At 49.1% G+C, this 24,306-nt stretch overlaps 1 protein-coding gene across 1 annotated transcript in view; it reads right to left on the bottom strand.

Moving 5' to 3' along the window:
• Positions 1–24,306, bottom strand: part of UBE2O (ubiquitin conjugating enzyme E2 O) — a 48,808-nt gene that overhangs the window by 13,261 nt on the left and 11,241 nt on the right. The window contains exons 2-9 of the mRNA XM_048964838.1: positions 12,660–12,719; positions 8,596–8,706; positions 7,849–7,946; positions 6,336–6,399; positions 4,381–4,524; positions 3,646–3,755; positions 2,750–2,900; positions 1,444–1,943 (exon numbers count right to left, since the gene is read on the bottom strand). Of these exons, the coding sequence (XP_048820795.1) occupies positions 1,444–1,943; positions 2,750–2,900; positions 3,646–3,755; positions 4,381–4,524; positions 6,336–6,399; positions 7,849–7,946; positions 8,596–8,706; positions 12,660–12,719 (1,238 nt within the window). The remainder of the gene's footprint in view (positions 1–1,443; positions 1,944–2,749; positions 2,901–3,645; positions 3,756–4,380; positions 4,525–6,335; positions 6,400–7,848; positions 7,947–8,595; positions 8,707–12,659; positions 12,720–24,306) is intronic.

Below are 24,306 nucleotides of genomic sequence, written 5' to 3'. Positions count from 1 at the left end.
GCTGCGCAGAGAGCTGCAGGAAGTCTTGAACTGATGGTAAAGCAGAATGCTGAGCTGGCACCCTGTAGGTAGAGGTGGCTCTGAGCTGACACATCAGATCTGGTGAGTGACCCACCAGCTTTGCATCTGCCAGCAGTGCCTGGCAGTGCACCCAGCAGTGCTTCATCTGAATATTCAGACAGCAAAGACCACTCACACTGAGCTGTGACCAGCTGCCACGTGTGTCCTGCAAAGAGATGCACAGAGATGAAACCCTAGCTGGAAAAGCCTGCATTTCTTGTACTTGGAGACACAGTCATTGCTGCTAAGTGTCTTAATGCCAGGCCTCTGAGTTTCCCTGTGTGGAGTCAGAATTGCCATGGGGATTTCTCCCAGCTAAGCTTTCCCTAGTGAAGCCTTTAACGAAGGAGAGACACTCAGCAAAATGTGTAAATGAACTGAGAATGAGCCCACAGCATTCTCAGGAATGCTATCCTGTGTTCCCATTTTTGCTTCCGTTCCAAAAGTGTTCTGCTGAGGTTTGTCACCTTCAAACACAGTTTCTCCAAAACCTTCAGGAAGTAAAAGGAACAACAGAGCTAAAACACTCAAACAAAACATGAACAAAGTCCAAGGCATTCTCAAACTACTGGGTTCCTTAAATCCCAGTGTCCCTTTCTTGGAAGGACTGTCACATGTTATTTGCATCAGTTTACTTCTGATGCAGCGTTTTTATACAAGCAGTCCAGGAAAACCAGCAAGACAGGATCCCCAGCTGTCAGTGTCCCTGCTTCCCCTGAAAACAGTTTAAACATTCTCCAGTTCAGAAGGAGATAGGAAATGCTAAGAGATGCAGTTATTTTCAGAAGTGGGCTGATAGATGCAATCCTCCCTCCCCCAGGCTACTGAAATCAATTCCTCTGAGGCTCTCAAGCACTGCATTTTGTCTATTACAGAAAACAATTTGGCAAAAGCTGCCGATACCTATGCAGAGCAGGATGAGGATAAAGCAGAGCCCACTGCAGTATGAAGCCTTGCCAGCAGTGAGCTCTGTGAGGATGAGCTGTCCAGTCACACTGCTGTGGTTTGTCCTCAGCCTCTCTGCAGAATCACCACCCAGGTACCCAATTAGTGTCACATCTAAGCTGTGTGATCTTCATTCACCTCCTGCTCTGCGCGCAGAGCCGAGCGCAGCACAGGTATTCTGCCGATGCCCTGAAGCACAGCTGAGCTGGACCAGCATCAGTGTCACATCACGTGGCCACGGCTTCATCAGAAGCTGGACTCAAATCAAGTTGATTTCACACAGGCCACTGCACAGTCATCGCAAGGTAATCACTGCTGGTTACTAACGAGCACTGTCCCAACGTGAGGCACACCATCATTGTCCACCCATGCTGAGGAGGTTGTTTACACCCAAAAGGGATTTCAGCAATTCTACCTAGGTTTGGAAACCCAACTCACCTGTCTCCTGGCTTAAATTCTCTTGAGATCTTGGTCTTCTTCTTCTTGTGCTTCCGCTTCAAGTTTTTGATGGAAAGGGGGATGCTTTTCTTGCGGCTGGTGCCGCTGCCACTCTGGGATGAGGCCGTGGAGCTGGCAGAGGAGGTGACAGAGCTCGTATCATCTGTGTCATCAGCTGCCTCATCATCAGCATCCTGCTCCATGGACTGCAGCCTGTAATCAGCTGATCCCTCATCTTTCAGCAGAAAGGGAGGTTGCTGTCTCACTGCTGCTCCCCCTTTGTCCTTCCCTGTTTCTTCAGGCTGCTCCTCCTTCCTCTCCCTTCCACTTGGCGCACCATTGGAAGAGTCCTCCAGTTCACACTTTGAGCCAGGCTTAAGGTCTTCTGATTTTTGGTCAGCAGCTGGAGCAGGCTCTTTGTCCTGGGCTTCAGAGGTACCCTGAGATTCTGGGGAGCACGACATGATCTTCACTATCTGCTTCTTCAGCAGCCTCCTCACCTGCAGAAAGCAGATGTGGGTCAAACAATGTGCTTATACACAACTGGCAGACAACCCAGGAATGGGGAGCTGTACAGAGAGACATACAGCACTCCAGGGGTCTCTGCAGAATACTCTGGTATGGAGAAACATACAAACTAGCAAGAGTCGTGCTAGTGATGACATCACAGCCATCTCACCACTGCTCTACTCAGGAACAAACACCAGCTGCAGGCTACCCCTCAGCAAGTCAGCTTTGCTCTTTCAGGCTATTTTAAGCAAGCTCTGAACTTTCTTGTTTCAGAAGGTCACAACAGGCTACACAAGTTAATCTATGCAACAGACACAGCTGCACAGGGAGGTCACCATCCACACTGCTGATATCCTGTTATTCTAGGAACACCACTGCTCTACAGCCAGCATGTAAAGTCACAGCATGACTCATTTGGCCTAGGAAGCAGACATTCCTCAGTATCACTGCAGAAAGGACTGAAATGGATGCTTTGGCTCCAAAATAAACGTGAGGAGAGGTGCATGTTTTTGTTAGAGTGAGTCCAGGCTGTCAGAGCACAGCTTCGCCCCTGCAAGTTGACACCCCTGTGTTCAGTGTCCTGTTCACATTCTCGTGGATTAGCTGCATGCCTCTCCCAGTGCAGTGAGACTGCTGCACAAGGTGACTTCGCTGCTGGCACCAAGAAGCCATTACTCTTTACAATCACTCCAGGAGTCACATTTTGGACCACAAGAAGATTGATGCTTTAAAAACCACAGCGATCAGAAACGGTCAGAGAAGTCACACGTCCCTCCCTTTACCCCCCTAAGTTCACCTTTTTGGCAACTGATCCTTCACCCAGGACACAGTTCCTCTCTGGGCATTCACAGGTGATTTTTGCAGGTTCCACTTTGTCCGGGAACACATAGAGGCACCTTTCTCCAAGCTGCCTTTGGGCATGGTCAAAGCACCCCAGACGCTTTACCCTGGTAAGGTGAAAGGAGAGCCGTGAGCAAAGCAAAAAAGCAATAACAGAACCTTGCTGCAATCAGAGCCTTCACAAGGCTGGTGTGTCCTCTTGACAACAGCACTTCTCCTGGAGTGGCAGAAGCAAATGCCACACCAAGCCTTCCCCAGGCACACAGCTGTAAAGGAGGAGTGGAAAGGCTCACAAAAGGGACACAAAGGGGTTGGGTGGAACAGCAGTAACTCCTCTCCCTCTAGTCCTCCTTCCCAGAAGCAGCTGCCAAGACACATTTCAAGTTGGCAGTGCTTTTTGCTGCCATCTGAGAGCTGCTCTCCTCCAGTTTCCCCATGAGCTCCAGGCAGGACTATGCTTTGTTGTGCTGTTACTCAATCTGACTTCTCTTTCTGAATTTTGTCCAGCTTGTTTTTGCAGCTGCAGCCTGCAGAGGGCACCAGATGCTCCCTCAGCATCAGCGTGGGCCCAGCGCAGGACACTTTGTTTCCCTACTGCACGCACAGCTAACAGGTGAAGCCTATTTCAGGCACCAACTGAAGGACAAGGGTAGGCGCTCGCTGACTGGAAAGCATTAGGAGAGGACGGTGGGACGTCAGGATTTTAGTTATTCCTTCACTTTTTTGAAGTTTTGCAATATAGGCATATAAGGAGAAGGGGAAAAAACCCAGCTTTGTGTCTGATCAGCTGCAGGCACATCACCCACGTTTGTGCACACCCTGACAGTGCAGAAGGTTTCCAACTGCTCTCACCTGGACAGGTTCTCCTGGCTGATTATTGAGGGTGGAGGACTCACACTGTCAGTACCTCCGGGACAGAAGCTTTTAGTGATCCAAGTAACCTTTAGTTCTACCACCTGCACCTGCAACGTAAAGAGAAAGGGGTTTGGTTTTTCAGCTTTCCCAAATCCATGCCTAGGATCTAAAAAATCGAGTAAAGGAAAGCAGCAAAATCTGCTTTTGTCATTTAAGTGTAGTTTCCCAACATCAGAACCACTTCAGCTCCTCTGTAGCTTGGCTGTGGACAACACTGAGCGCTCCTACAGCTTTTAGCATCAAGGAAGATGGCATCTGGCTATGGAAGGAAGCTGTAGTTCATACAACTCAGCAGTCCAATGTCACAAAGACACACTAATGGACTTGGAGCTGCTCCCTCTTTCAGCAAGGAGTCAGCAACATTTCTCCCTTTGTGGATAGCACACGACATTAACTTTCAATGGAAGAGGTGCTTCTACTACCCTAATGATCAGCCCTAGCAGCCTCTGAGTGCACTGGCACATGGTCACCTTACAGGGCGCCAGCAGGGACCCTTGGGAGGAAAAGCCAAACCACGCTCAAAAGTCCTGTGAGCCCACAGTGAGGAATTTGTCACTTCAGAGCAGAACCACTCTTGGGAGGTTACCATGGCCAGCTGACTTTGCTCCAAGCTGCCAGCCAGGGAGCTGCTCCGTGCAGAAAGCAGCCCTGTGTCAGCCTGGCACCTCTTACCTCTTCCACCACCACTCGGAACTTGCTTTTTGTGCTCAGAACTGGCTTCACACCCGAGAGCCATTGTACACTGGAGAAGACTTTAGAAGGCCCGATGAGGACTTGCCCAGGATAAAAGCCGTATGAATCATCAAAGAAGAGACCCTGCGAGGGAAAGGGAGGAAAAAACAGCATAAAGGACAGAAGTCTTAAGACTGCAGCCTTTCCCTTCCTTCATTCGTGATCAGCAAGGCTAATATAAAGGAAAAAGTCTCACTAGCAAGTTGCCCATCTCTTAAAGCTCGTTTCTGAAGCCAACCCAGCAGTTTCTATAGCAACCTGCTCTATCACACATTCATACAGGATTATGACTCAGTAGGGGAGAAGCAAAGGTATTTGCAAGAAACAAAAGATATGGATTTCACACCTATGTTCTCAGTAACAAGGCGGCCACAGAGGCCACAGCCCTGGGCAGGGACACCTGATCTCTTTTCCATGCTCCAGTTCAAGCTCCTGCAGCTATCAGCCAGCCAGGGGATTCCTGCCTTCACTCCTCCAGCTGTCACACTCACTTTGTGAGCGTTCTTCCTGCCCTGGGTGGATTAGTCAACACAACAATCCTATGAAAACAGAACAGGGCTGCAGAGAAAACAATTATTTCCTAGAACTCTCTTCCACTGATATTTAGAGTGATTTGATGAGCCAAGATTCAGGATGTGGGGGCGGACAGAACAGTTTAGAGTAGATGGAATACAGAGCACAAAAATGCAGCAAGTCTTGTAGCTTGTCAGAAAGGATAAGAGCAGTGCAGTGAGATCGAGATCAGGTGTGTACCTAACACAGCAGTGCTGAGCACAGGATCAAGGGTAACACTGGAGATAACTCAAGTTTAAGACAAAACTGTGGGCCTCTATGGGACTCCAAGTATTCTGAAGGCAGCCTGACTCAAAAAAGATCTCCAAATCAATGCCCAAAACGTGGATGCTGCTTCAACACAGATTTAGCAAGCACAATAATGCTGTGCAACCCAAAATAGCAGAGACTAAAATACCAGAGAAGGTCTAGCAACAGACCACACCATTTCTGTGCAGAACAAGAAAACCACAGCAGCACATCCTATTACAATTATATCCCATTTACTCCTCATGAAACAGAGGAACAGAAATGCACTTTTAGATCTCTGCTTTGAAGGCTGGGAAGGATAAGGGTTGACAGCATTTTAGCTTTTATGAATTATATGCTATTCTTGCAGCCAACTCCAAATAAAGCTGCTGGGAACACAGCGAGGCCCTGCTGATGCCATTTGGAAGGAGAAGCAGCTGCTGCCTGCTTTGCAAGGTGAGGGAGCTGAGATCCCATCAGCACACAGCTGAAATGCCAGCAGAACCTTCCCCACCATGACAGGGAAAAGTCCAGCATGATGGCAGCTCTCCATTTAGAGAATGCAACAGACAACAGCAGCAAGAGAGTATTCTACACCATCTAGAAACGTGCTTCGAGCAGAACACCATTTACACAACATGCCCTTTTCCAGAAGAAGGCATTACATCTGAAAGTATTAAATGGAGCAAGAGCCTTTTCAAGCACACACAGATGTACTGAGCAGACAGTGAAGCACCTTGACGTGAGCCATGTGACTGCATATTGCATGACTTGTTTGCAAAACACAGTGGGATATACTAAAGGTAACATCTGCTGAAAACCTGCTTGTTAGTAATCCTAAAATGGGTTGGGTTGGAAGGGATCTTTAAGATCATCTAATCTCAACCCCTTCTGCTATAGGGACACCTTTAAGCTACATATTGTTACAGCTTACTTAAGAGAAGATCCAGCTAACTGTTTTTCAGATGTAATGCATCACTTAACTTTTAGCATCTATAAATAATTGTGGTTTTGCCCTTTCCCTCTCCCTCCTATGCAAAAAGCTTATGAATTAAAGCTGATCAAACAGGCTCCCAGGAGGACCAGAAGCTCACCGAGTCACTGACGTGAGGACAGACGTCATACAGCTTGGCTCCATCTTCTGTGCTCATAGAACACCTGGAGAGCAGACAGGAGACACAGTCACATTTCCAGAGCCAAACAGCACCAGCTTAACTGCTGCTGCCCGAGTGGGTCTGTCCATATGCATACTGCTGAGCCCTTATGGTCCAGAGCAGAACTGGCTACAGGTAGGGTGTAAAAAACACTGCCTGGTATTCAAAGGCTCCATTCAGTGAGTAAAAAATAAGAAAATCAAGTAATATGCGAGGTACTGGTCAAGATTTTTCTGCTGCAGAGGTGTCATTGGTTATCCACACCAAGGAAACTCAAGGCAGTTTGGGTATGCTTGCTTCAGTAACAGCTTTATGTCCAGACTAAGTTCTGGTGGGATTTCAAATGATTCATTATAAAGATTTCAAAAACAGTTACCTCATTTGACACAGCTATGCACGAGCTGCTAACAGAAACCAAGCAAGGTTTTAAGTTCCACCAACAACTGCAGGCGGTGCAGATAGAGAAGTGCAGCTATTTTTCACTGCCAGTCTGACAGATGTGTAAGAGCCTCCCATTCTGGGTTAACCAAAAGCTCAAACAGTCAAGAAAATCAGAGAAGCATCCGCCAGTCGTCGTTTATAGCTTTTGCAACGCTCACTTCTCTTAGGAAAAGCAGAAGGCAGAGCTGTTTTTTCCCCTCTGTTTTAAATCATTACCATCCAATTTACACGACAGATGGGTTGGATCCCAGCTGCCATGCCTGTGTGCCTCCCAGCCCTCCGCTGGCTCCTCCTTTCCTCTGCACCACTAAGACCAGGCAGGCCTCAGTAACAGCACAGAGTTCAAAGGGCTGCAATTCACACATTCCTGTCTGACATGCACAAGGATCAGAATTCAAATCATTTACTGGCTCTGCAGAACCACACGTTAAGGTAACAAGAAAACTCTTGCGATGCTTCTGGTTAAATCTCTCTCAGGAGGTATGGCTTTAGATTACATCCTCATTAAAAACATTCCCAACGCTGCTGTAAATAACGGTGCAGATAAAGCAGAGCTGACCATAATGACTGAAGTTCAATCTGGGGCTGCTTTTTCATCATTAATAGGAAGCACCAGCCTGCGAGCTTCCACATTCCTGCAGATGCTTTAAGGTAAGAATCCTCCCTCCCTGCCTGTCAGAGGCAGCACACTCTCCTACTGAGCAGTCTGGAATTCGTGATATGTCAAAACAACCATTTTTTCCACGGCAGAAGCGCAGTTTTAAAAACCAACATATTTCAGTTCTGGAGGGCTGATCTGCTGGGACTGACAAAAATAACATCCTTCAGATAACACGTTTCCAGAGGGTAATCAGTGACGTTTTCAGATAAAGATGTGTTTGTACTCTATATCCAAGGATAAAGCAAGCAGATGACTTAACAGGAGCACATGAATGAGAAGCTCAGCCTGCCTAGCTCTCCTAAAACAGATCAGGATCATGAAAGCTAAGGGGCATTCAACAGAAGGAAGTACCTGGCTCCGTTGGAAAGCTTAAGGATGACTTGGTTCTTCAGATCATACACCTTGCCCAGCCAGCAGTCGTAGGCTATGTAGTCACCATACATGAAGGGCTGTGAAGAAAACGGGAAACCAGCTTTATAAACATCAGCCCTTGTATTTTGAACCAGTGAGTAAATCCTCACATAACACAGACCAGAAAGCGACCTCGGGGGGGATTTCAGGCAGCAGCTGCAGACCTTGCTGTAAGCCTGAATTAAGGCACACTGAAGAGTCAGAGCACAGTACAGATTCTCCATTTAAACAGCCCTGAATTTCTGTAGTTGATAAAACCTTAAACCACTCAGCATCCAAAAATCCCCCACCCGCACAAATGGGAGAACCAGGAATGTTTCAGTTCAACAGAAAGCTGCCCGACTCCCCTTAGTGTTCTCACTGCTCCAGCACTAACAATACTGCTGAGCCAGTGTTGAGGGGCTCTGGTTGTGCTGTCACCTGACAATCTCAATACAGAAGCTCTCACAATTTAGAGACACCCCCACCTTCCAAGTCAGCCTGATCCCAGCAATGTGCTCAGAAACACAGAACAGATGGGCAGAAGAGGAGATGCTCCACCTTCTCCCAGGGAGGATGCTTTAAAATAAAACCAAGTTGCAGATGCATCTTGCACAGATGCCTCCTTAGCACAAGTTACTTGGAACACAGCAGCATTCTTCCCACCACCAAAACCCTGGCTCCACTTTGTTTTGGCTGCGTTCTCACCCAGATATGTTGCAGGTCTTTGCTGTTGACAGGGTACAGGATGCAGTTGGTTCCTACCAGCTTCACAGCACACTCTATGTTGACATCAATTACAGTCCCACACTGGCTGTCCTGGAAACACAAAGAGAAAGGTTTAGAACCTAGAGGAGGCCTTGCACACAAATGCATGTGCTCTGTGCACAGCAATCTGTGACTTCTCATGTAAAGCCTGATTGTGCAGCATGTTATAAATGGGCTTCACCTGCTGCCATACTAAAAAGATCTGGCACTTTTCAGATGTCAAGGTTTCACATCAGATAACTTACAGTTGATTCAATTACGCGGTGGTTGTCATTGCCTCTGTCACTTTTTAGCAAAGTTTTAATCCTTTTTGCCCCAAAGAAAGTACCACATGCTGTCAGGAGCCTTCTGGGGATAGTTTGGCAATACATACACTGCTTACACATATGGCAGAAGCCTGCGAGGACAGGCTGCTAACCCAAACACTGTCAGTCACAACAGCTGCCCTGGCCCTTGACAGCTGGGACAATCCATACTTTTATTTATTAAAGCCCACAGTCCACCATAAAAGTGGACTGAGGGACACTGTGACAAATGCCCTGCTATCAGCAACTTCAAGGCTGTCCTTATCTCAAACATGAAGGTCACTGCTCCAGCAGGACTTGAGCACAATTCTGGGAGTGCTTACACTTGGTGAGAGGTGGATTTGTTTGCTCGGTCCACTTATAAGCATGTTGCTCTATTGGCTACATCAAATATTTATTCAAGGCTTTCACCCAGAGCCCTGGGTGGCCCCCCTGGAAGGCCATGAGTTTGCTGGTGCTCAGCTCATCCCATCTCCTGTTGGGAGCCAAGATGTCCCACAGCCCAGAATGGCACCTGGGCAGCACAGGTTGGCTGCAATCCTCTTCCTGGAATTACAGCAGCCTGCGTCCTGCAGGTACAGCTCCCAAGGCAATGAAGACAGCAACGTCCTCGTGCCACATCCTCGCAGAGCTGTGCCAGTGTATCAGCAGGGCTGGGGGAGCCAGGCTGGCACAGCTCAGGGCAGCAGGGCTTCATCCCTTCCAAGTGATCTACAGATTACTGCCACTTCAAGAGAGGTTTCCTTTGCTTCCCAACTCTCTCAGCTACAGCCCATGGCTGCACTAAACCTGGCACAGCCAGCAGCCTGCACGGTGCCAGGAGGAGCCCTGCAGAGCCCTGCTGCCCACTGACACCTCTGCAGAGACACAAACAGGCTGTGCCAGAACCACACCTGGGGCAGGCAGCTGCTGCCAGCAAGGTTCTGGCCACAGGATGAGCAAGGCCTGCTCACAAGTGGCACCTGCCAAAGTAGAACCCTCACCCTGACTCCAGCTTCTGCTACTTAAGTACAGCCCATCCATCCTCTGCTCACATTTTGCTGCTTAGGGTTTGTTAAGTCTGTGCTATAGACTGCTTAGCCAGCAGCCAGAGAAACAGAAAACCCTCACGTTGCTGCTGTTGTGGGATTCAAGTCTCTCACCCCACCTGAATCAGCTGAAACAAAGCATCAGGCTTCCCATGGCAGAGACCCTCCTGCCATCAGCACCAAACAAACACAACCAGTGCTGTCACACCCCAGAGCCCATCTGAGACTGCTGGGTGCCACCTGATCATGGGAAGGAGCAGAAGGTTGAGTTCAGCTCGTGTCCCCTTCCAGTTGCTAAGTTCTCGAGTGAGAACACAGACTTACATGCAAGGGTTTAGAAAGCAGAGATCAACGCTGCGAGCGGCCTGAGAAGTGACAGGAGCACAGGATGCTGGCTCTCCTCTCTCATCTGCTGCTGAACTGCTGCTCTGGGTTTATTTACCTCGCTGTCACATGAAGCATTGCCCTGCACCACAGAGGCAGTGCTGCGGGCAGGGAAGTTCTGCTGAATCACAGCAAGGCTGCAGCAGCGCTCAGCAATGCGGTCCCAAAGCAAAGAGTTTCATCCTCTGACCCATCAGTTTCCTATCTGAGAGCACAGCAGCTCAGCAAGCTCCAAGGCCCCCACACCACGTACCTCCCATCCGACTCATTCCCTCCATACTCCCTTCTAACAAGGAGATCTCCACCTACCACTGCTCAATTTAAAGGGGCAGTGGCACCCAGCACCCTCCAGAGCAACAAATCTGGGTGCCTGACAGATTGCAGCCCTATTTCTGATCTTTTCCCCCAAGCACCACCTGGAAAAACGGAGTCTGCCACCATTCTGCATCCATCTGGATTAGACTCATGGGGACCCAACCACATTCATAGAAAATGACCTCATTTCATGCATTAGGCATTCCTTCCTCGCGCTCAGTGCTAGACGAGAAGCACTGAATTTGAGTCAGCTCCTCTCTTGAGGAACAGAGGATTTCGAGTCCTTCCCGCCCAAGGTTACAAACAAGCCCTGGGAGTGCAGTGCATACAGAGCAAGTTCCTCATTGTGCACTTGCCAGGCCGAGTGGAGTGGGGCAGGCTGACAGCCACAGCTCTCCTATTGTAAACGTGGTAGTGATTTTCTGCACTACATCTAATGTTTTTCTTTGGGACAGAAGGGTTTCATTGCTTTATTTACCACTGATATTTAAGATATACTTGAGATGAAGGCGAAGCTCAGGTCTTCTTCAGATACAGCACGTTTTTGAGGGGAGGAATATGAGTTATTTACCCACCATCCTATCGAAAAAATGACATTATCAGCCACTAGCACAAATGGTCAAGTAAAAGCCAACGTCCAAACATGCAAACTGAGAATAAGAGTGTGCAGAACGCCTGCTGGGACACACCAGTGTACCTACCAACATATGTGCAGCAAGCTGGAGAAGCCCATTTGTGCTCCAATGAGTATGGAAATTGCAAACAAAAGCAGCGTGTCCACATTTGCCAAGAAGACAACAGCTCAAAGTGACTTTAAGCTTTCAGGATGGTAAAAAGCATTAGAAACAGGCAATTGAGAGAAAGGACACAGAAAACATCCTGCTTTGAGCAAGAAGATACGGAGCAGTGTCCAGCTGTGCCAGGTACAGCACTGTGAGCTGCTGATATTTCCATCTGCCAGCAGTTCCTTGTTTTGGATTGAAATAGGGCTGCAGTTTTACTAAGAGATGTTGAATCCAAATTTCCACTTCAAACAAGAACTTGATTTCTTAAGGAAATGCTTTATTTCAGCATTTTTCAAGTTACCCTTCAAGTTTTTTGTTTTTTCTTCCTTTTTCTTGTCTTTGGAACATTCTGTGCAAAAGGACTGGGTTGACTTTTTTTCCTCAATGGATAAAAGAGGCTTTATTTCAAACACTCAGCCAGATCAGAGGATGGCCTTTTCCCTGCATGCAGCTCACCATGTGGTGCCACCACAGCAACCAGTGCCTGTTTCAGCACCACATGGGCAGCCCCACTGCTGGGAGCAAGTCAAGAGAAGATGCAAGCACCCACCTGGCAGCCCATATGGCTCAGGGCTATAGGTTAGCTGTGAGCAGCAGCACCAAGCTGTCAGCCCAGCTAAGCCCCCGAGGGATCCCATCTCATCAGATGATCAATACTGGGACAGTGCTCCCAGTATGTCCTACAAGAAGACAAATCTACACGTCCTCAGATGTGCACAAATACTGTAAAGCTAGCATAGAATGACTAGGACTTAAATAGTAAAGTAGAAAGGTAACAATTACAAGCTGACCATTAAAAGCCAGCTTGTTTTCTGCCAACCTAGCTGTGTCAGATGCTTCGGTGTGTGTCTTGCTTCAGCAATGCTGGGGTTTGCTGCAGGTCTGCACTCCCCTCATCTCAGAGCAGCTTGACTTGAAACTGAAAGGACACCCGGGTGGCAGGTTTGTCTCATGAGCTGACACTGCCAGGCTGCCTGTGCTCAGGAGACCTTTGCAGATACACAACAGCAGTGAGGCAGCCTTATCAGCATCTCATTTTCAAGGGATGCTGCTAGTTCTATTAGACACACTAAAAATAGAACACACTCAAATCAGTGCTGTTCAGTTCCATTCAGGCAATTTGGCAAGTCTGAGAAATCCATGCAGCAGCGTTATGAACAAAAAGGGACACGGAAAAGAGCACTTACACTGGAGCTCATATGTCTGACCACATCTCGAGGGACCACAGAGCGATCTTCAAGCTTCAGCTAAAGGCGAAGAAAAAAAGAGAGAGACTGGACTGAGTGTTGGCACTTAACATAGCAAACAAATGCACAGCATCTCATCCCTCTGCACTGAAGAGGCTTCCAGCACTCCCACACATTGCTGGTAGAGGAGATATCACTGGATGGACCCAACAATTCCTGGCCAGTTAAACCGCCCGTGTCCTTCCAGCAGTGACCCTTCAGCAAGCTGCTTCACTCATCTGAAGTCTACTTGCAAGCTGCTTCATTAAGTGTTATTAATAGGCTTAAAACAGCAAAACCCAATTCCCATCTAATGCATGACAAAAATGCTGTATGAGGGATAATGCTCTCAGCATACTAATGGGGAGGACACAAGGCTGCTTGGTTAAGATTTCCCCCTGCAGAACAGGGCCACTTCTCATCTGCATTTCAGTGCTCAGGAGCATATTTGCATCAGTGTGAGCTCTGCAAACACATTAACCACATGCCATGCATTTCGGGAAGCACCACATGAGCTGTGTATCAGGGACACAGCCTCCCTCACATCTCACTTCCAGCATTCACCCCTCTGCTCCTGCTACAGGCATCACTTCGCTGGTTGAACCTGGCCCCAAACCCATTGTGCTTTGTCAGCATCTCATCCTAGCCCACACCCTGGCTTGCAGCCTGATCTGTAAAATTAAGACATAAATCCATGATCTGAGGGCAGGATCCGGAATCAAACCAAAGCACCTGAGTATTTATTGCCTTCTTGATGGCACGTTTCGGTAAGGCAGGAAGCAAGGCAGCCAGTGAGGCTTTTAGGGCAGCTCCTGAGTCTCAGCTGCAGCGGGGAGGGAAATCTGAAGCCTCCTACAGCCCACTTCCAGCCTAGGGAAGCGCTCATACCCTCGCACAGCCCACCAGAGCATAGACAGACATCCATTTTTATAATGCTTTCTAAAACTATTTGTTGAAGTACTGTACAGAGAGCCCTTAACATCCAGAACCACAGTCACAGCAATAGTCGCGTTCCAGTAACTGCACACCTGTGAGCAGCAGTTTGGGGGTTTTAACTGAAGAGTTCTCTTAATGCAAAGCTCAGTGTGTAATGACAGCTTCATTTCAACACGCATTAGGGCAATGCCAGATTAAACCAACTCATCACCCACCACTGAGCCGTTCTGCTTTGTTCTGTATTGAACAACACTTGAATTACCCACGCTGACGCTGCCTGGCACGGGCAATATTTGTACATTAGGCATCCCAGGTAAATCAGGGAAGCTGTTCAAGCATTCCCTTCCCAGTCATCCACACCTGAAGGATATAACCACGCAGTTTCTTCCAAAAGCAAAGCATCACGCTTTCTCTGCAGGGGACTGCACTTAACCTGCTCTCTGACGGCTCTGTTTGCAAAGGCAGCATGACTATTTTCAGCTCTGTGCACCAGACCCACCTGCCTCAGTTGCTAGGATAAGCAAGCCAAGGAGTAGGCAGAACACCAGCCCAGAAATAAATACTTTGCAGGTCTGGTATCATGCAAAGACCATTACAAGCACAAAACCCAACCAGAGCACGCTAGAGTGGCTGTTCCTGAACACACAACAGTGCAGTCACTCTTCCTCTCCTATGTAATCCCTGAGGTGTGATCATCATCCATGGGAGGTCGGCCTCTCACTCAGCAGCCAGGGAGCTCAGCACTGGATACTCTTTTAAAATAGGGACTTGCAGCCCAGCTGCTGTATTTGCTTCCATGAAAGTCAGTATTAACATGGCTCAAGTTTTCTGCTCCAGCCAAGTGCTTTGCCAACAGCCCCAGGAACAAGAACTCTCAGCTCCCCAGAGATGCACTCACCAGCACACCGAGCTGAGCTCAGCAACCCCCAACACCTCACATTCCAGGCATGTTCTACTTGTGTTGCCCCTCATCCTTTTTAATCCACTTCACCTACATTCAAAAAGCCAACGATGCTCATCATGTTTCACCCAGGCAGAAAGGCACAGCCAGCACACACACACCAGGTCCATGGGTTAAGCACCACTACAGACAAGCAGCTCCAAGAGGCACAATGGTTGTGGCACTCAACTGCTGCCCTGTACTCAGGGCTGCTTTCCAGTACTCAGCGCTGAAGCAGTGCCCACGCTCAGGGGCACATCACCAAAGCAGGAACACCTGGGCTGCTCCACCAGCTCTGGCCATACTCTGTACTGCATGAGGGTGCTACAGAGCATCTGGGTTTCTGCTTAGGGAACAAGGACCAACATCATCACGTTCCCACTCTCAGATGAGTATCTCACTAGATGGGAAGCTGGGCAGTTGCTGTCCCCTGAAACTGGGAGATAAGAAAGAGCACTACATCATTAAGTAGCTTTTGCTCAGCCCAATGATTTCTTACATCAGCAATCAGCACACCTTTCCCACAGTCACTGCCTGCTGCTCCCACACACACCAGCACGCAGCTCAGGGGCTCCTTACCACGCTCAGAGGACTTCATTTCTCCATGCACCATGCAGATGAGCCGTGTTGGGCAACTCCAAAGCACAGCGTGGGCAGGATGGCCGGGACCTCAGCACTGCAATCCTCTCTGGCTCAAGGCAGACCATGTCACAGGTCAGTGCCTTCAATATGCAGAGGCACAAAGATTTGGGAGCACACGTTCCATGTGGGTGAGCCATGGCAGTGCAACTTCTGTATTTCTGCTCAGCTCCCAGCACTGCCCAGCTCAGGGTGGCTGTGAGGATGACACCCGATCCAGCACAGCTCTTGCCAACAGCAAGTTAAACCGAGTTCACAGTGTGTCAACTGCTGTCTCTGACAGCTGCAATGTTTGCCCAGTGAAAAATCAAACCTGGGAAAGGTGCTGGTGTGATCCCACAGCCCCTATCTCCAATGTAGTCCCTATGCCAGACACAGGTTTAATCCCCTACAACAAGAACTCTGGGAATAAACACAAACACAAAGGAGAAAAAGCAGCAGACACCCACCCTTCCTTTTGGTAACTGCTTACACCTAACAGACATGAATGCACAAGTGCTGGACGTGAAGCCTCTGCAGCGGGCTGTGCTGCTATGTGATGGATGAGCTCCCCAGCAGTGACCCACCAGCAGTCACACGGACTCTGTGCAGCATGGAAATGCTTCCACGTGAGCAAAGCAGAGCTGGGGAGCAGCACAGCAGCAGCAGCCTGGCTTCCAGGCCCTGACCAGCACAGACCTGCAGCTCTTTCTTGGCTCCTTCTCCACCTCGCACTCCCAGCACTCTCCTCACCCAGCTTGTGCAACTGTTCTCACTTAAGCCATTTCCACACACTCCTGCTGAATTTGCAAATAAAGATAGAGAAAGCATTACTTGCAATTTTATAAAGCCTGTCCTCTGACAGGGACAGTCAGCTCTTTCAGCAGAAGAAAGGCAATAGAAAAAACAAACATCTTGCAGATCCACAATTGCCCAGAGGTCTCCTCGTTAGCTAGGCTGAGGTGTTATACATGGAACACGTCCCTGTTGTTTTCAGTCCATAATTTTTATTTTGAACTCTGACTGCACACCCAAATTCTCTTCAGCTACAACAGCAGCACGGCAATCAACACAAGCTGTTTGCTCAAACCCAAATGAGGCGTCCAGAATAGCAAGCCAGATGTCCAAACGCAGCACAGAATTGGGTGACAAAGGTTCAGAATTTCAAAGATCCCAAACATCTGAAGCTGAGATGTTTTAGAAAGAATTTCAGCATCAAAACTACTGGCGGCACCAAACAACTCTTAGAAGAACATGCTCTGCATGCAGAGCTCACCTCTCTTGAAAGACATTTCTATTACACTGATCATATCGTGCTGCACAGGAGCTGTCTAGAAAGCAGGAGAAGAAAGAAGGCAGGAGGAGGATCCTGCAGAAGATGAGCCTTGGTTCACTCTGACTTGAAGCAGCTGCAGGGTCCCAGGCAGGAGCTGTTCTGGGGAAGGAAGGAAGGAAAAGAGAAGGAGGTACAACAAAGACCACTGGAAATTCTAGCTTCCAAGGACCAAAGCTGCATGACCTCAAAGAGCAGAAGAGTTAGGAAATAGAAAGCAGAGGGTTTGACAACAACCCTTGTGGGATGAGACTGAATGGCAGCGAGAGCAAAACGGCGCTGACTGGCAAAGTTCTGCCCTGCCAAACCCCAGCCAGGAGCGTGTGCAGCTCGTGGCCCTGCCAGGCAGATCAGAGAGGACAGAAAACATTCAGTTAGAAATTGTATTGAGAGATTAAAAAACCTTCAGCACGGCCTGCAATGAGTTAACTGCCAGCAGTCATGAGCGTGTCATTCAGAACACACAGTTCTCCTCTGGAGTGCTCAGACAGGGAAGGACAGCAAACAGGACCTGCATTTCCTACGCTCGGCACAGCAGTGTGTTGGTGAGGCTGTATGGGGCCGTGCAAACACTGCTCTGCATGAGGTCAGGGTGACGAACAACTCCAGGGGCAGAAGGACAGAGCTGAAATTCTCCCTAAGTCTGAAAGAAACGCTTTAAAGGACTTCACAGAAGCTAAGATGGCATCAATAGTGCTCCAGCACCACCTGAGACTGCTGACGTTACAACTCCAGCTCATGACACCATGCACATGCCAACCCTCTGGCACTCAGCACGATGTGGGATGCATTGCCCACCCTACCCTAAGCAGCACCAAAGCAAACTTCGGGTTTAATCTTACTGTGCAGCCAGCACATGTGTTCAAATCAGTAGAAGGCAGCACCTACAGGTTGCCCATAAGGATCCGACTGCCAGCAGCAGCCTCAGCCCCATGCTGCAAGCCCTTTGCTTACAGCAATGCATTCTCACTCCCAACAAACACCTCCAGGTCCTATGGCAGCAGGGCACCAAGGGGCCCTGCTTTCCTTTTCCCTGAGAGGCTCTGCTTTCATTTTCCAACAGGAATTTGGCTTAAAAAAATAAAATAAAATACATATATACATATATATAAAAAAATTCATTAGATGCAGCAAAAGTTCAGTTTAATTATAACATGGGTAAACACAGTGCTCAGAGCAGAGGAATCTGGCTTCATAATAAATCTCAGCAAAAATTAATCTTTGACTTGGATTTCCCTCATCCTAGAATGTCAAACGCTATTTACTGTACCAGTAACAGATCATTTCTGTAGCTCTGCAAATGTCCATGACATTTTGGAAATCACTGCAAGACATTCCCTGGCCTGATGAACCCATGGATCCAAAAAGGAAGGCTGAGAACAGGGCAATAACTAAAGGAAGATGGGAAGGCAAGAAGGTTATCAGGCTGCTGTTGATGGGACAGGAGGAAGACTGAAAGCATTTCCCAGCAGAGGGAGCATGGCACTGGCAGGAGTGGCTGGGAGCACAGGGCAGCAGGGGGGCACTGACCTGAGCTGCACAGAGCCACTGCTCCTCTGCTTCGCTTGGAAAGAAAATCGCTTTGGAACGGGCAGCAGTGCATTCAGCTTGTCATCCCCACACCTCTGTCCTGCCTGCAGAAGCTTAGCACCATCAGCCATCACAGAAGGGATGAGGCCATGGGAAACCCACCTGTGGGAGCTGAAGGAGGGGCAGAGCAGCCAGAACAAAAAGCTTTACACACAACAGACATAAAGAGAAGCCAGGAACAGCACAATAATGCTGCTTAGCACAAAGATACAGAAGGCACCTTGCACTGACAGCCCTGCTTCCCTCGCAGCCTCTGGGCAGCTGTCCCTAACACACAGCACAGGCAGCCCACCAACCTGCTCCCCCCGGAGCAATGCGACACAGCCGCCACCTGCTGCCTCACAGTAAGATGGCTGATTAAAAGCAGCCCTTCTCCTACCACCTTTGCCTAGGAATCTGAGAAAAGCTTGATAAAGAGCAGAGATCCAGCACCAGATGGCACTGTTACCTGAAAAAACCCACACGAGACTGCAGTTAAGAGCACAGGAGATGCTGGCTGGAAGCAGGCAGCATTTTGCCTATAGAGCAGCCAACACCACTTGCAGATGGGCTCGTCCCTCCCCCAGAGACTCATGTGAAGCAGGCTGGAGCTGCAGTGCCCTTCAATGGGGCAGCACTGCCTTGTATGGACATGCTGACCCTGCTGAGCCATGCCTGGTTCAGCAACGGGAACCTCAGAAAGTGCCTGCAAACAGAGGCTGTGCTGTGCTGGTCTTTATGGCAGGATCTCCAGAGTTAGACTCTATAAGTGGGTCTGAAGAATAAGATGTACTTGCTTGCTGGAAGAGCAACCCCAAAGGAGAAGCTGCTCTGGGCACTCCCTAACACTGAGGAGCACGCTGCAGCCAGCAGCCTGATTTCTGGGAACCCAGCAGCCATGCTGATGAAGCTGTGCTCCTCCCTGTGTGGAGGAGCCTAGCAGTGTGCCTAGCAGCTCTCTGATTTACCTGAAGCAAAAGGATTCTTCAAATCGTTGCCTCAGGATGGAGATGGTGGTTACCATGCAACAGGTTTTTTGTTGCTGGGCTGCATCCGTGCTCTAGGAATCAGTCACTGACCACTGGGAGCATGTGGGGCACTCAGCAATGCACACGGGGAGCTGAATGCTGGCCCAACGCTAATATCTGCCTTGCAAAAGGTGCCAGGGAACAACAAGAGGGAGACAAGAGACATCGAGCAGCAAATCACTGTGCCTCCTTTCCAGCTGGTTAGCTCATACATCACTGCTGTGAATACAAACCAGCCATGTAAATTAGCTTCTAATTGTTCACAATTATTCTGAGACGGCATGACCTGCAAACAGCTTTGAGCAGGTTAAGGTGCCTTAACGTGATTCACAGACTCGTGTTTTACAAGCCTCAGCAGCAGCAATGCTGCCAGACCAACAGCCCCCAACACGTGCTTCATGTGCATTGCCACTCTTTCCTCCTCACAGTTTTGGACTGGCTCAAAAACCAAAATATAGCTGGGCCTACAGTCTTTGCACACACAAGTGGCTTGAGCAGCATTAGAGGACTGATGCCAGACATGCACTAATGCTCAGATTCCTTCTTATTCAGTAGCGTTTGGACACATAGATATGCACTGCCACAAGCTGAAACTCTCATCCAGTTGGTAAGGAACCCTGGCAATTCAACTGAACTGAAGTGGGGTTATTTTATGGAGTAAACAGCCTCCTGGAACAGAAAAAGTCACGCAGAAAACCCATGTATAAATAGCTCGAGCTGAAAGCACAGCAGTGCTGTGTCATGGCACGCTCCCGAGCAGCCCTGGGCAGCGAGCACACAGAGCTGAGCCATTTCTCCTGCTCTGCAATGGAAGCACACCTCCAGACAGGCACACGTGGCTCATCTCACCCCCAGTGCTCCAGCACAGAGCAAAGGCAAGCAGTGATTCAGGGGGAGCAACAGCCAGCACTGGCTGCATGCCACAGCGAGTGCTCTGCAATGGCTTTCCGTTATCTAACAATGCCTTTTGAGCCAGATGCATCTACTAAAAGTCAGGTACCATTCAAAAAAAATAATAATAATTCAAACGCTTTACAACCAGCTCATGCAAAGTCTGGAATGCTACAGAGAGCCCATCCTGAATTCAGTGCCAGCACGGACACCCCGTGCAGCATTCATCCCTGACAAACAGCAAAGCCACTCCCCTGGCTCACACTGCAGATGAGTGTGTGAATGCTGCTGGGACAATGCAGCACAATTGCATCATTGCCCAAAAAAAAAAAAAAAATCCACCCAAAACCCCTCAGCTGCATTTTCTATTCACTGATGGAGTTCCAATTATGCCTCCCATACAGAAGTGCTGTATTGGCTGTTACAAAAAAGGCACGGACCCTACGGAATCCATCTGAGGGCTCTGAGAGCTCTGATTTCACAATGGAGTTCCTGCCACTGCCGTGCTGTTCCACAGCTTTTTAGACAAGAAGGGAATCCAGCACTTGCAGAATGGCCGGGGGAGATGCAAACATCTCCAACCAGAGCTGAACTCACTGATAGTGCACCCTGCAACACGACAGCAAACAACCTCCTGTTCCCTTCATTAACTGAGAAAACCCCCAGGGATTGGTGACAGCAATGACGTAACAGGGACAGGGCTGAGAGAGCCTTCCAGAGCCTGACTTCACACTCCTGGAGCCACATTTGATACGATGATAATCGAAGATGACAAACCTGGAGATCTTTGCTTGCCCCATCACTTAGCTGAGCAAGCAGAAAGCCCCACTGCGTGGCTCTGCAGTCATAGAGCCTGGATGTGACACAGAAGCCAGATAAGCCAGATGTCCTGATTATTATTTTTCCCTATTAAAGTCCACTGAATTTCTATTCTAAACATGCTGAAGGTGAGTTAAGTGCCCCCCTCTATATGGGCTTTATGGGTAAAATCTTTCATACCTGCAATAGTCCTCGTCAGCCTGGTGTCCTCCGGATGCAGAACATGGGCAACAATAAGCAGACTGCAGGACCAAGGTGTTCAGATCCAGCTCGGGGTCCAGAAGGGCCCCACAGCCTCCCAGGGTCATGAGGCACCTCTGGGCCAAGCAGACCTCCTGTTCTCTAAGAACATCCCTAAGCATGCCACTGCCCCTGCATTGGGATCTGTGCTAAAAGCATTCCACTGCCCCTTCGCTAACAGATCTTAGAGGCAAGAGCAAGGGGGGCTGACTGTTAACAGAACTCAGCATGTAATTATCCTCCTACAAATGCCAAAGACAGCACACAGCAGGTAACATCACCTGGAAGCACCTGTAAGATGTCTCAGTGCAGAGCTGCTTACAAAGGATGCTCAGATAGCATCGGAATGCATCACATTTGACTCAACAGCTCTGACAAATACTGTGCACTTAAAGTGCATTTGTCCCCCTCCATCCCTCCCACCCCCCTTCAGCTCATTGCTCAGGCTGAGGTTTGGGACAAGCCAACAGGGTTCAATTTAAGCACAGTCACCAATTCTGGAGCCTCTCCCAGGTGCAGCTCGCCAGCTGTGAGCAGCTCTGCTGAGGGTGAGCTTATAGGAACACTCCAGACAGCATGAGCAATAGGCAGTAAAAGCCTGCTTGCCTGAAGTCAGCAGATCTGCCTCCAAACACATAGAGAGGTTATGTTTTTTTTCCCCTTCCTTTAACAAGAAAAGCATTTACCTTTCAGAGCAGAAAGGCACTGACTCCCAGCACAGACACAGAACTCCATACCTGTGCTAACAGCCTCCTGGGGATGTCGTCACTGGGAGGGAAAAGTGCTGAAGAGGAATGATGGAGCTCATCAGTTCCAAAGGCACTGATCCCCATCCCGGCAGGGCTCCAAGAGGATGCTCTGTACATCTGGATGCTTTCACATCTACGCACCCAATAAAAACAGTCTGGAGAACAAATAATCAATGGCCACCGTCTGCAAAATACATTTTACCTTCTTAAAACAAGTCCGTTATCCTTGACAGGGAGCCCCATATTTCCTGGAACTGTAATTCACTCCATGTCTACTTCCTACAGTGACTTTTTTATGAGGATATATCGCCATGAACACATGCAGGGAGAAAGGCAGCATTTTGCTTTAGCACCAGCCTGTTATGGGCTGTACATGTGATGTGCTCCTTTGCTTTAATGACTTCGGTTATCACAGAGGGCTTCCAGCCCATCACAACTCAATGAAACACTGAGCCATAAATGCAGCTGGAGTTTGCAAACAGTACAGCAAAACACCCTCGAGATGATTTAGAAAGCTGTGCTGTGAGGCTGGAGAGGTGCTCTGCTCCCTCCTCCTCTCAAAGCTCAGGTTGGACAACCTCTGCCTGAAGGCCATGGGGGGAGCAGCCCTGGGAGCCCTGCAAAGATAGGTAAAGCTGGCTGCAGACTGCAGGGCACCCAAGAGCCACGTGGCACGAAGGTAGCTGAGCCTTAAGTGGCTGTATAGGGGCTGTCATTCCTAGTGAGAAATAGAAGCTGTGTACTCCCTCAAAGCTGCCCCTGCTCATTGACTACCACTGTATAGCAGTCAGATGCGGCACGATCCCTATGAGGACGTGCAACAGCCCAGACCAAGTCAGCCCAGCCTCGAGCAGGATGCTCCATGCTCACAACAGTGCCTTTCCCCAGAACCATCGCCCAGCTCTGCAGCCTGCACATACACACGTGTGCAGCTCCATCAGCCCCTTGGGGTCAGCTGGCACTGGGATGGAACATGGAAGCCAGGAAGGAACCCGTGCATCATTGCACAGGGAACAAGAAGTCAGAACAAAGCATTTCACCTGCAGGTAAACACTGCATAGAAAACTCAAGACACTGTCAAGATGAAGAAGCGTGCCAAGCATATACAGAGCAGGCAGTAAAAAGGATTTTTTTTTTTGCCTTGCATATGGAATGACATGCTTTGTTCTTAGTAGAAACTTAAAATGAAAAGCACCTGATGCAGCAGAAAGCCACAGCCAGAGGCCTTCAGGCGTGAGCATCTGCATGACACACAGCCAGCCCTACAACTGCTGCTGACAGGCATTCCTTACCTGTGTCAGGACTGTGTTGGTACACAGTGTATATGGCACATCATGTACCTCCAGCAGCTGCACCCAGCATACAGAAAGCATCGCCTCCAACACGCAGCACTATTCAATTCACCTGTCCAGATTCATATCTTATTCCCTGCAGCTCCATGCTGGGTTCACACTGCCACGCATGCAGCATTCCGTTATCAGGTGTTTAACTCACACCTCCATTCCTTCAACCCATGGCCTCGGGCACTGCCAACACAGATTTGGACAGAGGGCACACTGTCAGGGTGCCTGACCTGCAGCCTTCAGGACCGCGTGCCATGCCATTTAGCAGGGCTGATGCTGCTGCTTAATTAGGTTTGCTTAATGAGTCATATAGAACGGAGTATATGTAAGAACAGGATTCCCATCAGCGTGAGGATCTCACTGGATTATCTAGGTGAAACGCTGCCTTACAATGAAGTCTCTTTTTCATTCTACATACTTAACTCTGACCTACATTCCTCAGCTCAAGGGAGGCCCATCTCCAGCACTTCAGCAGGGATGGATGGAGCAGCCTTGTGTCTCTCCAGATCCAACATGTGGAAGCTCCAGGAGAGAGCACACAAAGCCACCAGGTGCAGACTGGGGCAGGCAAAGCTGGAGCCTAACCACAGCCCACTGGCAGTGATGCTCAGAGCCCGAGGAGCCCGGCCAGCCATTTTGCTGTGCAAGGTGAAGCTGCAATCAGATTTGAGAAAGGCAAAGCCAGGCAGCTTTGGGACAGGACAGCAGCTCCAACCCTAAGCTACCAGGGCTGTAATTAGGGCTGCATGCCGAGAGGAGCAAAAAAAGGCAGGGAGAAAGCAGCACAGCTCTTTGACATAGTGGTTCTCCTAAAGCCATGGCTGCTGGGGACAAGGTGGGCTCCCAAGGGAAGAGCCCTCAGCTGAGGTCCCCTCATGCAGAGAGCACCTACTGCCCAGCAGTGCCCAAACTGAGGGTTCAGCTCTGTCACCCAGAGGTGGTGCAGACAGCTGTGTGCCAGCCTCAATACATCTGCTGTAAACTGACCTCATCTCTTCACTGCTACCTTCACACCTTCAGATAAGATAAGGCAGTTTTTCAGAACCCACCCCGCATGGGTTGTGCTGACAGATGTCTCTATTGCAGTGCTGCAATAAACAGCAGCCTGTGGATGGGACAGCAGACAGCCATACAGTTCCCCA

The sequence above is a fragment of the Lagopus muta genome, chromosome 18 (assembly GCF_023343835.1).
Source record: "Lagopus muta isolate bLagMut1 chromosome 18, bLagMut1 primary, whole genome shotgun sequence".
NCBI lineage: Eukaryota > Metazoa > Chordata > Aves > Galliformes > Phasianidae > Lagopus > Lagopus muta.
Note: the sequence above shows the minus strand (reverse complement) of the source record. Positions and strands in the feature narration are given on the sequence as shown.